General features: G+C 44.0%; 1 protein-coding gene across 1 annotated transcript in view; it reads left to right on the plus strand.

Moving 5' to 3' along the window:
• FBLN7 (fibulin 7) overlaps window positions 1-10,098 on the plus strand; it is a 29,810-nt gene extending 19,712 nt beyond the window's left edge. The window contains exons 6-8 of the mRNA XM_077336277.1: window positions 853-990; window positions 5,743-5,881; window positions 8,094-10,098. Coding sequence (XP_077192392.1) covers window positions 853-990; window positions 5,743-5,881; window positions 8,094-8,466 — 650 coding nt within the window. The 3' untranslated portion in view covers window positions 8,467-10,098. The remainder of the gene's footprint in view (window positions 1-852; window positions 991-5,742; window positions 5,882-8,093) is intronic.
• The last annotated feature ends 2,726 nt before the right edge of the window (window positions 10,099-12,824 follow it).

The following is a 12,824-nucleotide window of genomic DNA, read 5'->3' on the forward strand; positions in this document are numbered from 1 at the left end:
TGCCAGGAAAATTAAACAGAGGTCAGTTCACCAATGGTCGTCTTCTGCATGGCTGCCAGTTTTTAGAAGGAAGCAACTGGTGAGGTAGTATTAATTGCTTGCACCACTGAGCTGAGTGGCTCTTGCAACACCACAGGTACTCCTCAGCTTGGCTAGTTGCAGGGTCTCTGTGAGCAGGGGTAACCACTCATGGCTGGAAAAGAAAAAAAGTCTATCATTTGGGCAACTTGCATCACCTCTTAGATTTGCAGGGCAACAGGCTGAAATGTCTCATTTGCCTTGGCAAATTGTTGGAAGTACAGAGGATGCAAAGTTGTCCTATCAGCACTCCCATGATCCATTTTCATTTTCTTCCCTGAATGTATTGGCAGGGAAGGATGTAACAGCCTGAAAGTGAATTCCATCCTTCATGTTCCCCCACAACAAGACATTGTAGGTCAATAGCTGGAAATGATTTTTTGAGTGCTTACAGGTTAGATGTAGGAAATGTCTTATTCAATATTAATTCTCTGTGACTATACATGATGCCTAACTTGGATCTTCTACATCAGAGATCTAGCTGCTTCTACTATTACCGTTTTGGCATCTCTGCCACAACTTTCAAAAGCAGTTTCAAAGGAACATGGCTTTAAAACTTTAGTTACATTTTAATGTACTACATTCCCATGGATGAGTACCAAAGACTGCGATAAAATTACTTGTGCTTCATGGATCTGGAACACAGACTCCTTGAGATGATCAAATACTACCAGGAATGAGGCTATCCCAGATGTTTCTTTCCATCCATGAAATGAGCAGTTTTCCCAGGGTCTGCAGAATAATGGGATGGTATCACTTTTTCCCCCCTTACAGATGTGAATGAATGTGAAGTTTACAAGCAGGACGGAGCCCCTCGTCTCTGTATGCACACCTGCATCAACGTTCCGGGTTCATACCACTGCTCCTGCCCCAGTGGATACAGGGTCTTCAGTGATGGGAAAAGCTGTGAAGGTGACACATTGCTTTACAATTGCTAAGTGCTTTGCAGGAATGAAAAAAAAAACATGATCGTGGTGTTAGTTTCTGGTTTCCTTGAGAGCTTTTAAGTAGCACTCACATGCAGAGCCTAATCTCCCATAAGAGCTCAATTTGACTTCAAGCTCACTTTTTTTGTTTTAGGAAACGTGGAAATTGCTTTTTTTGGTCATAAGCCAAGTGGGGTGCAATGGCAGAACAACAAAGACAGAATTAAAACCACAACAAACAATCGATAACAAAAAAGTAACTAGTATTAAAAGCCAGTTGTAAGCAACAGCACGTAAAATTAAACAGCAGTCACTAAAACCTCAAAACTCAGCCAGTAGCCACCCTCACTTAAACACTGGAAGAGTCAAACAACAGCAAAACAGGTCAGTTAATAGACCATACAAAAGCCTCTGGAACAAAATAGAACCAAACCACCTCTGGAAGGCTGGTGAAGGCTTTGGTTCTATTTCGCTTTGTTCTGGAAGGCTTTTCATGATTTTATCATTTGCCTTCTCTTGTGGTCATTGCAGAGCTACAACCTCAGACAGCAGGCCCTCAAAACAAATACCTACAAATAGAGTTACAGCACCCCTGGGAGTTACCATCATGCCAGTTGCCATTGGAGCTCCTGAAGTGGTGCCTAGAAGGCTCAAGAAACACCTGGACATTCTGGGCACTGAGCAAAACATTAGCTCAGTGCCAGAAGACTGTCGTTCTTGAAACAGCGAGAATCTTATGAAGATACCTCTACAATTCCCAAGAACTTGGCTAGATCTCAAATTTCAGAATACCAGCTACCATTCAAATATCTGACTGTGACAATTAATAATAATAATAATAAATGAGAGGGTTAACGCCTCCCAAATAATAAAATATAGCTTTAAGCAACAGATGCCCTCAGTGGCTATTGCTAGGCAACCACAACTATATTCAATCTTTCGTTTCTCTCAGGAAAAGACAAGGAAACGGGGAAAGGCCCTTTGCAGGGCTGTTTTGATCTGTCGACAGCCACCTAGTCATCATAATTTGTGCATCTCACCCAGGCCCAGCTACTTGCTACTGTTCAACAGAAGCTGTGTGATAAAAGACAGCTTGATGTAGCGGTTAGAGCATCAGACTAGGATCTGGGAAACCCAGACTTGAATCCCCACTCTGCTATGAAGCTCACTGGGTAACTTTGGGCCAATCACACACTCACAGCCTGCCCTACCACACAGTGGAATATAGATGAAGTAAATATAACTGGGGATGAGGCAGAAAGAGGACGGGTGGGTTGCTGGGTGGAGAGAAGCAAGAGAGACGGAAGCAAGGGAAGGTTGAGGAAATGGGGAATGCCAGGTCACCTGGTGCTGTTCAACTTCTCCAGAGTTTTCCCAGGCAGAGGCTGCCAGTGGAAAGGACACAGAGAATACTGAAATTGGGGGGGGGGGGGTAAAGGTAGGTTGACTTGTGGGTGGGAAGAAGAGAAGAAAGCAGGGATAGGGGATGCCCTGGGGACTTTTAGGGAAGAGGAAGAGTAAATAGTGGGGGAGGGGACATGAGACGCCCCCCACAAGTCTGTGTAGGTTCCCTATTTGTATCCTATAAAACAACCCTTCATTGCAAGCTCAGGAATTCTGTTTCCAGGAATTGGAAGGCCTCCCATGCTGACACCCAAGTTGGTGCACTGTAATATCTATTTTGGTCCAAGCACTTGCAGACTGCTTGTTCCTTCTTTCTCTGTAGCCACACACAACATTCATAGACTCACTGCCACTCCTGCCTTTTGTATCATATTCCTCTTGTGCTAATGAATGCAGTAAAAAACATGACAGTAAGAACTGGGCTTCCAAAATGCCATGCAGAGTTTCATGGCAGTGCGTAATACTCTAATAAAAATACTAGCTGTGAATACTAAAGCGAGCGAGAATCCCAGACAAGGTGTACATTGTGATATAGCTGAGGTATGCGGGGAGGTCTGAAGGTGAAGTGCCAAGAACTGCTGGGAATTGAATAGCGATATTGTATCCATGAAGCATGCATTCTGTGCTCCTGGGCTGCTTTAGAAATTCCCTTCAGATTTTCATGAAACAGAGCTAGTTGCCAGGTCCGAAGAAAGCAAACTCAGGTTATACGACTTTAAAACTTTACTGCCCACTTCATAAGCCAGTCCATAGTACTTCAATGTATTGCTTATATATCTCCCATCATTTCTCCAGGTACCTCAGAAAACCCACGAGGGGTGATCTCATTTTAATGTGACTACCGCGCTATGAGGTAGGGTGGGCTGAGACAGGTCGATTGGCTCAGATGCATTCTAAGAAATGCCTAGAAAATACATCACAGTGGAATTATCTGAGTTCACATAATCAGGAGCCTGGTGTAAACCTTGAGACAATTCTGCATAGGCACAATGGTGATGGAGAATGATTCACACTTGGTGAATTTTACACCTGCTCAAGTCATTGAGGGCAGAAACCTGGCTGTGCAAGCAAGAGGAGAATGTCTAGGAGTGACTGTCCAATGTCCAAACTCATCTGCTCATTCCGGAAGTCACAAAGAAAAAGGAACAACCAAGCGGCTGTATAATACAGTCCCTTAAACCAAGCTGTGTCGAATGTTCTTTTATCCAGAAAGGAGATCATTCAAGACTGCTTGGTTTAAGAACTTATTATACAGCTGCTTGGTCATTCCTTTTTCTTCGTGCTCATCTCTGTGGGATGGGCAGGGCTTTGTTTTTGGCTGCTTCAGAAGTCAGTCAGGGCCTGGACAGGAGTGCCAGCAGGAAACTCCCTGAGGACAGTCTGTAAACCATTCAGATTTGGAACTGGATGGCAATAATTAATATACATTTCAGAGGGATAATCCTGATTCAAAACCAACCAGTTCATTGGTAATGAAGTAATATATAAGTTAATTACACCAATAAATCAGATGAAACAGTAAAAAAAACTGCCGTAGATATGACAGATAGGATTTAATTACATTTTTATATACTATGCTTCTTTTAAAAAGAGAGTTTTTTGTAGGAATGATTGGCTAGACCTAATGATAGATAACAAGCTAGAAATAAAAGAGGCTTTTTTTCTCTTGACATGAGAATGAATGCTGTGTACTCAAGACTGGCTTGCGCTGCAGTGTGAAATCTATGCAGACCATGACTATGAAAAATAACCCAGACCACCAAGTTGACCTTCTCCAGAGGGGTCAGGGTCTGAAAGGAGCTAAAGCATTCAGTCAGCTATAACATGAGTTTGTAGAGTGAATTTAACATTTATTATATCTATAGCTCATATTTCACTTATGTATTGATACCTGCTTTTCTCCCCATTGGACACCCAAAGTCATTTATACCATCCTTTTCCCTGCCTTGATTTTATCCTCACAATAACCATGCTACGGGTTGTTGGAATAGGCAAGATCAGCAGTGTGCATAATAGAGCAGAATATAAAGTGTATCCTGCAGGGGGCATCAGAGAAAGTGTATATTTAGCATAGATAGGATAGGAACTTCCTGATGATTTTCAAATTATATCCTCCAGTGTCCTGTATGGCTCAACTGGAGACTTCCTGCTATTTGAGCACAATTCCTCCCTGCTGACCTCCAGAACAGCTGTTGATCAGAAGAATGACTGCAGATAGTTGTTTCTCTTCACAAAAAACAAAAAACAAAAAAACCTATTTTACTCTTTGAGCAGCTTGGTGCTTTCATCTGTCTGCACATTCAAACTCTGCCAACATGGGTTAGGTTGAGAGAGCATGACGGGCCCAAGGTCACCCAGCAAGCTTCTGTGGCAGGATGGGGATCTGAGGTTTGGTTAATCTGACACTACTAACCGTTGCACCAGAATGGCAGAGCAGCACCACAAACATAGGACTCCAGGGAGGTCTTCCCACCAGGTTGTTACATCACAAGCTTTCAAATTATTTCCTGTTAGAGCTTGTCTTGAGGGTGCATTTGAGGAAATGTACCCTGGCAAAGCTTCAAGCTAGCTAAAAAGCCTTGGCTTGGTAATAAGCAAAACACACCTTTCTATCATAGATGGTGAAAGTGCATTATTGCCCAGAGAGTTTGGAAAAAAGTTTCCAGTAGCGTTAGGAATAAAGTAGACCTACCTTGTATTCCAGATAGATGATTGCTTATGTTTTAATGGTTCCAAAGGGAATACAGGTGTTTGGAATATGATGACAGCTGTATGATTAATTTTTGGAAACAACAGTTGCTCCCCCAAAGAGGGGATGGATAAATTAAATTGATTAAATTGATTGTTGACATATCAGAATTCTACAGATGTGAAATGACTGAATACAACTCAGAAACCTATGATTCAGAATATGGGATCCAGAAGAGTAACAAAAAGCTTGGTGTAGAAGCTTTATAAAAGGTGGGGAAGACCTAGTCATAGAACTCCCACTGGGCTGCAGTGAGCCCCCTTGGACAGATACAGGAAGATAGGTTGCATATAATGTAGATACAGATTACCTTTCATGGTGTATAATGTACCTAGAGCAGGGGGAGATTACTGTGTTCCGCTCTGAGCCTCTGGGTTGAATGGGCAGAATAACGAATAAGATGGGAGGAAGCAATTTACATGGAAGCTTTTTCAGGTGGTTTCCACATAGCAATTGTGTTATGCCCTAACAGGGAATGGGTAGAGATTATGTTTTACACTCCTCTATCACTGCCATTCTGTTATGTATGAATCCTAACCCGTAGAAACAGGAGCCATGGTCTTTACATTCCCCTTTGCTTTGCAGATATAGATGAATGTGGTCTCTCGCTGCACAACTGCACCAGAGGAACAATGTGCATTAACACAGGAGGAGGCTTTCAGTGTGTGAGCCCAGAGTGTCCCAAGTCTAGCGGAAATGTCAGCTATGTGAAAACTTCACCATTGTAAGTAAAACAGGAAATTCTTGCAAACCCCCTGGTATTCCAAAACATGGCTGGTTTTTTTATTTTAAAATACTAGTTCCCAGGAGTATCAACAACATGAAAAGATCTTCAAGTCTTTCCTAGCTTACTGGCCAGCTAAAAGAGTGACCACTTTGAAAGCACAGGACTCTGTTAAGCAAACAGCCTGATCCTTCTTCCAGCTGCCTGGTCACGGGAGAGAGTCTGTGTCAGGTGATGTTTGGCTTGTTTTAGGGTTTAAAGACACAGTCGAAAGGGTCTAAAAGGGAGAAGTGACTACAGCAAAGAGCTGTGATTACGCCAAGTCTCACTGGCATGCTGTGTTAATGAATACACAAGAGGCCTATACTGTTAATAATTAATCCTTGAGGAAGAACCAAGGCTAGATGTTAAGAGGGCTGATGGAGTGGTAGCAGTCAGGACTTCTGTGTCCACGTTTTATGATATATGTAAAATAAACAATTTGTTTTCCTTCATAGCTGATTGGGGATCAGTGCCTTGGGAAATCTGAAGGATCTCCCTAAACTTCATTATGATAAACATCATGGACTTTTTTAATGGCAGAAAGTGGTTAGAGGGTCCAGTAAAATGTTCGGGGGCCCCCAATCCTAACAAAGAATGGATTCAGAAAGCTGACAACCCCAGCATTTCCCTCAGATGACCCATGCGAAATTGTTCCCCTTGGTAGTGGGAAGTGCCATCAAATGACAGACATCTTATGGTTACCCCATAGTGTTTTCAAAGCAAGAGACGGTTGGTCATTGCCTGCTTCTGCAAAGCAGCCCTGGACTTCTTAGTGATCTCCCATCTACATTCTAAGCAGGGCCAACCCTGCTTAATTTCTGAGGTTTCATGAGATTGGCCTAGTCTGGGCCGTGCAGGTCAGAGCATTTCAGTCTTAGTTAATTTTTAGAATTGCTCGTAGTGACATAGGGCAGTAGTCCCAGGTTCCATCTTCAGCATCTCCAACTGAAAGGGGGAAGCAGTTGGTGATGTGAAAGGCATCTGCATGAGACTCAGAAGAGCTGCTCCCAATAGACAATACCAATGGATGATTTGGTATCAGGCAGCTTCATGTACTTACCTGCAAATAACTGGTAAGATACCGTAGTAAGATACCTGGGGAAAGCGACCATCCTGTCCTGTCTGCAAGCCACCAGAGACTTCTCAACAGCTGCTTTCAGAAGCAAAATGCTAGACTAAGGCGGATTATGCACGGCAGCGGCCACATTATACTGCCACCAATTCCTAACGATGGGGAAGCATTCCTCGCTGCTTCCTGTGTACACACGGGGGGCAAAATCCCCCAGTGCACATTGTCCGCCCTGGAGTTGTGCGTGTACATGCACAACTCCAGGGTAGACAGGTTCCCCTGCACCGTGTGATGGTGGGAGCATCCCTGCACGAGGACAGGGTAGTGTGGAGATGCTAGCCCACCGTTATGGGGGCCGACCAATGCCCCAATTGGCTCCATGATGCTGCAAAGCCAAATGGGGTGTTCTGTATCTCATCAAGGATACCCTAGGCAGAGGAGGAACCAGGCCTAAATGGCTCAGCTCTCCCCCATATGCATGGGCCCAGCATGGGCATTCCCTTCCCATGGGGCATCTGGTGACCTAATGCAGGCTAGGGATGAGAGGGGGCTGACAGCAACATTGTATGTCTGCAGGGATTGCCTGCTGACGTCCGAGCACTGGCCCAGCATGCCTGCCCTGTGCATAATCGGCCAACATGGACCTTTGAGACTCTTAGCATAAAGGGAAAATTAATTTCTGGACAGAAAATCCACAGTGTAGGTTTCAGAACTGCCCTTCAAAACTGAGAAAAAATGAATAGCTTAATGGTGTTTGTCAGATCATAAATTACAAACCAGTAAAATAATCTAACAACATCTCAGACCTTTCAGAATGAATATTTTCCCTGCAGTCTGAACAATTAGGTTGTACTTTCTTTGACAGAAAGCCAGCATCTTATGCCTTGATTATTCATCACAGCAATGCAGCTTTGTTTTCATTTAGGACAATTCTTTGAGAAAGTCCCATAGAGTTCATCAGGAAAATCAACTGTGAGCTGAAATGTCTTCCTTTGAAATCAATAGATTTAAAAATATCTAATACTAGTTGGACACTATTTTTTTTCATCTTCTGCAGTGCCTTCCTGAAGTCTAAATCTTCTTGTTTCCTCCCCTTCCTAGCCAATGTGAACGGAACCCATGTCCAATGGACAGCCGATCCTGCCATCACGCCCCAAAGACCATCTCGTTCCATTACCTCCCTCTGCCATCGAATCTCATTACTCCGACTGCTCTCTTCCGCATGGCAACTGCTTCAGCTCCTGGACGACCTGGCCCAGACAGCTTGCGTTTTGGGATCGTGGGAGGCAACAGCCGAGGTCATTTTGTGATGCAGCGTTCAGACAGGCAGACTGGAGAGCTCATTCTGGTTCAGAGCCTTCAGGGTCCTCAGACCTTGGACGTGGAGGTGGACATGTCAGAGTACCTTGACCGCACCTTCCAAGCTAAGCACGTCTCAAAGATAACTATCTTTGTCTCACCTTATGCATTTTAAAGGGAACTTTTACATTGGAAATAAGTAGTTCACAGACTGTTCTTGCTGATTGTGGAGTATGCCATGAAAGCCGGGGCTCTTGCTGAGATTCTGGCTGGGTGTTTACTTGTTCGTCTTGCCAGCCGCTAATTCCCAGCACTATGACAGTAATAGAAGCCCTTAAATTTCTACTTCCATGCTGCTTTAGATCCATCCTAGTTATAGGCTTGTAGCAAAATGCTGGCAGCTCATGAACTACACCCAGCTCATGGGAAGCCTCTACTTGGCACACACCACTCCTGCATGCCAGACTATCTATGATCATTCCTCAGAGGAATCCATATCTCTTGTTTTTTATGAATTCTAAAGAAGCACAGTGAATGCTCCATAAATTCCCAGTTGTGGTTGTTTTCAAATTAATCTTAGTATTGCCATAACACCAGTCCCAAGTGATACCATCCCCGAGAGAAGAGTCATGGAATTTGGCATGGGGAATAGCACTTCCTTTCACAGGGCTTAGTATTGGCTCAATGCATAGCCAGTCAAGAAAACGTGAAGCCAAAGAACCCTGGATCAGGATCCCCTGAAATGGCACCCTTACTCCCCACAACAGAACTCCCTGACATAATCAAAGGTAACACAAGCTCTGTGGCAGATTGTAGGAATGGGGTGGATCTGTTTGGGGCAGCCAAGCTTGCACACTGGCCTCCCCATGGTAGCCCCACCCCCATAAGGGGCTGAGCGGATGCTGAGCTGGAGGAAGAGCTTGCATCTCCAGGTGGGGTTGAAACCCAACAGAGGTGGATGCCCGGTGGGTTCTCACACAGTTGCCACCTCCCAGGGGTCAGCAGGCCATTTGTCTCTGAGGGATACAGGCTGAAAAGGGGCCTCTTAACAAGGGCTGACTTGTGGTCAGCTGACTACAAGAGGGCAAGATCCGTCCCCATTCTATGCCACGCTCATTCAAGCAAAATAAAAGGCTGTGGCCAATTTATGCCAAATAGGAAGGTGGTGACCGTGTCTTGATTAAGGTGCGTCTAATATCTCCTACAAGGCAAAGGCATCATATGTAGAATGTGCTGAGGGAAAGATGGCAATGTGTGAGACTGCAAGCCTAAAGTTTACTTAAGGATCTCAGTTGTAGGGGGAAAGGTGGAGCCAGAGAGAGGTGGGGACTCAGGCCAGGGTGACTAAAAGAAAACAATGCTAAACTCATACACTCACATGGGCTGGAATGTCCTTCAATGGATCCAGTCAGGCTCTGTGGTGAAGGTATAATTATACCACTTCCCATGACATCCCCAGCCTTACCCCATGCTATCACCAGGGTTTAGGATGGAGATGATTTGACAACACTTGGGGTTCAAACAAATCAGATGAATTTCACTATACCACTCCGTCAATACATTGCAAGCTCCAGGCTCTTGCGGCCTTAGTTTGTCTCAGGGATGTGCAGGGAAGAGAGAGGGGCCTTAATCTGTCAACCTCCATTTGATTTCACTGTTCGAATCACATCTCCCTCCTTTGCAGTTAGCATTTTCGAGGGAGGGAACATCCTGGTTGCCAGCACCTCTCACCAGCTTGCCCATTTCTTGTGCTGCTCCTTCACTGGCATCCTGTAGGGCCCCTGCTCAGAGGTGGTACAGGGGTAGTCAAACTCCGGCCCTCCAGATGTCCATGGACTACAATTCCCATGAGCCCCTGCCAGCGAACGCTGGCAGGGGCTCATGGGAATTGTAGTCCATGGACATCTGGAGGGCCGCAGTTTGACTACCACTGGTAAGTCACCAAACTGGTGGAGGGGCTCCAGGCTACACCCTTTGTCCAAAATACTGTTAGGACAAGTTGTCTGTTCCCCTGTGTGCTGTCCAGGGTGCTGAAGTCCCTTCTTGTTTGGGGGTTCTTGATCCAGATCTTGTGACAAGTTGAATAACTTGTGTTGGTGTTCTGACCTCCCGCAGGGCCCAGCTCTGCCCCTGCCAGCCCATGGGACTTTCCCTGTATCAGAACTGGACAAAGATGTCTAACAGCAGGCTCTTGAAATTTCTATGCACCTTCCCCTGCACACACAAACACTAAAATTAGTTTGCCAAGTATAAAAAACTAAAATAGCACTTCTGCTAATTGACTGATCTTTAGTGGTAAAAGAGTGATTTAGCTCGCTCAAATATCTTCAGCAGTTTGCTCAGATGAAAGGAGGCCCCGTGAAGAATACACTGTTGTCCTTTAACCAAAAGCTTTGTAATGCCTTCTATTAGGACCCACTAATTCTTTTTTTTAAGTATGCAGACTTTCATATTCCCCAGAACTCTTTACCAGGCAGAATATTTTTAAAAGGGCAGAAGAGTTCTGATGAAAAATTCTGGAGAACTTGAAAACGTATACATTCTTTTGTGTTATTTCGATTGCTTAATGCAATGCCTAATAAAAGGCACTGTGTGGCTTTCATTTTTGGACCAGTGCAGCCACCTGCAACTCATGTTCTTCCTTGCCGTTAGTTTCCTGAGATATCCGACTTTATCCCACATTATAGGCCACCTCCATTAGCTATAAATGCACTTTTGGAGGTGAAGTAGTAAAATGAAGGGAGGAAGGACTGGGGACTTATGTTGGCCTTTTATCTTGCTTGCTATCAGTGACTGTTATCGCCCCAACCATAGTGCAGCCTTTCTGATTCTCATCCTGCCCCTCCTAGCATGTCCCATGTATAGAAGCCCTGTCCTTAACACAGGTACACTGCCCACCCCTCCATCCAAGTACATTAGGTCTCACACTGTCGGAGCAGTATACACCCAACAAAATCATAGCTCTGTTGCAAAAAAGAAAAAAGCAACTACTTCTGCTTACTAATAGGTGTGCTGGGTACTGATACTGATTAACATGGGGCATGACTCATCCAAAACTAACCTTTTAAAAATCTCATTTGTTTGAATGATGGATATAAACGACATGCTTAAATTCTTCTACTGAAACCAAAGGGACATTAAAGCATTTAACTTGGCTGGATCAGGCCCATGATGCTTAGTAGAGCGGAAACTAGATTCTGACTCTGATCTAAAATTCCGACCATATTTATGAACTTGGAGGTTCAATGTTGACATTTTTTTCATGGTTAGCCTTTGAAATATGATTTTGACAAATACTTTTAAATAAACTAACTTCTGGATTATCTGTTTTCCAAAGTGTTGACCTTTAGTTCACCAGATTAGATATTTGCAAATTGTTCCCAAGTCCACAATAAGGAGAAGTTGGATCCAACTTGGACTATTTCAACAAAGAAATGAAAGCAACACAGAAATATTGAATATTTCTTTCATTTTTAATTGGATTTTACTTCTTATCTATCTTTGTAATGTGTAATCTTTGGGGAATACAAATTCCTAAAGTTGAGTTATAGCTGAGAAATCTGGATTACAGCATATATAAAATCAAACAGTGGCAAACATCCCATAATGTAGATTAATCCGTAGATTAGTCCTGATCAGTTTTCTGCTTCCACAGTTGTCACATCTGCATAGCTATCTGGTTACCTTTGCAGTTAAACTAGCAAGGCATCACATGTCAAAACACAAGCACATGAACACATGAAGCTGCCTTGCACCAAATCAGACCACTAGTCCACCGAGACTAGGACTGTCAACTTTGGCAGGCAGCAGCTCTCCCGGATCTCGAGCAGAGGTATTGTATATAATTTACTACTTTAACTATGTGTGTGTGTGGGGGGGGGGGGGTCTCCAATAAGCATTCAGCCCCTGAGCTTCTCAGTATTAAAAAGTGTTTGTTTGGAGATCCCCAGAACTGTGCAGTTTTTGACTTGCTGCCAGCAACACAAAATTACCCTCGGAGAGCAGCTTGGTTAAGAGTGGTGAGTTTGATTTCCTTCTCTTCCGCATGCAACCAGCTGGGTGACCTTGAGCCAGTCACAGTCCTCCCAGAGTTCTCTATGCCCCACCTACCTCACAGGGTGTCTGTTGCAGAAAGAGGAAGGGAAGGTGATTGTAAGGTGCTTTGAAAATCCTTTGGGTAGTGAAAAGCAAGGTATAAAAACCCAGCTCTTCTTCTTCTGTTTAGATTTGTTGCCCTCCTTTACCTGCATTTAGCTCCAGTTCTGTCTTGTCTTCCAGCAGTCCCCTGCAAAAGGCTTGTTCCCTCTGGTGTGTTCTTCATAGGGGCAGGTTTGTGTAGTTTCCCCATTGCTATTGTGGCTGCTAACACTGTGCACCAACAATGGGTCTTCCACATAGCATGGGTTTCTAGTAGTTTTTTTAATTGAAGATTTAAAAGAATTATATGGATATACCATTATATCAATATATGTATCAGGTTGTCTGAATTACCTGCTTTCATTCCCTGCAGATATATCCCTTCTTCTTATAACT

This window comes from Paroedura picta, chromosome 1 (genome assembly GCF_049243985.1).
Source record: "Paroedura picta isolate Pp20150507F chromosome 1, Ppicta_v3.0, whole genome shotgun sequence".
NCBI lineage: Eukaryota > Metazoa > Chordata > Lepidosauria > Squamata > Gekkonidae > Paroedura > Paroedura picta.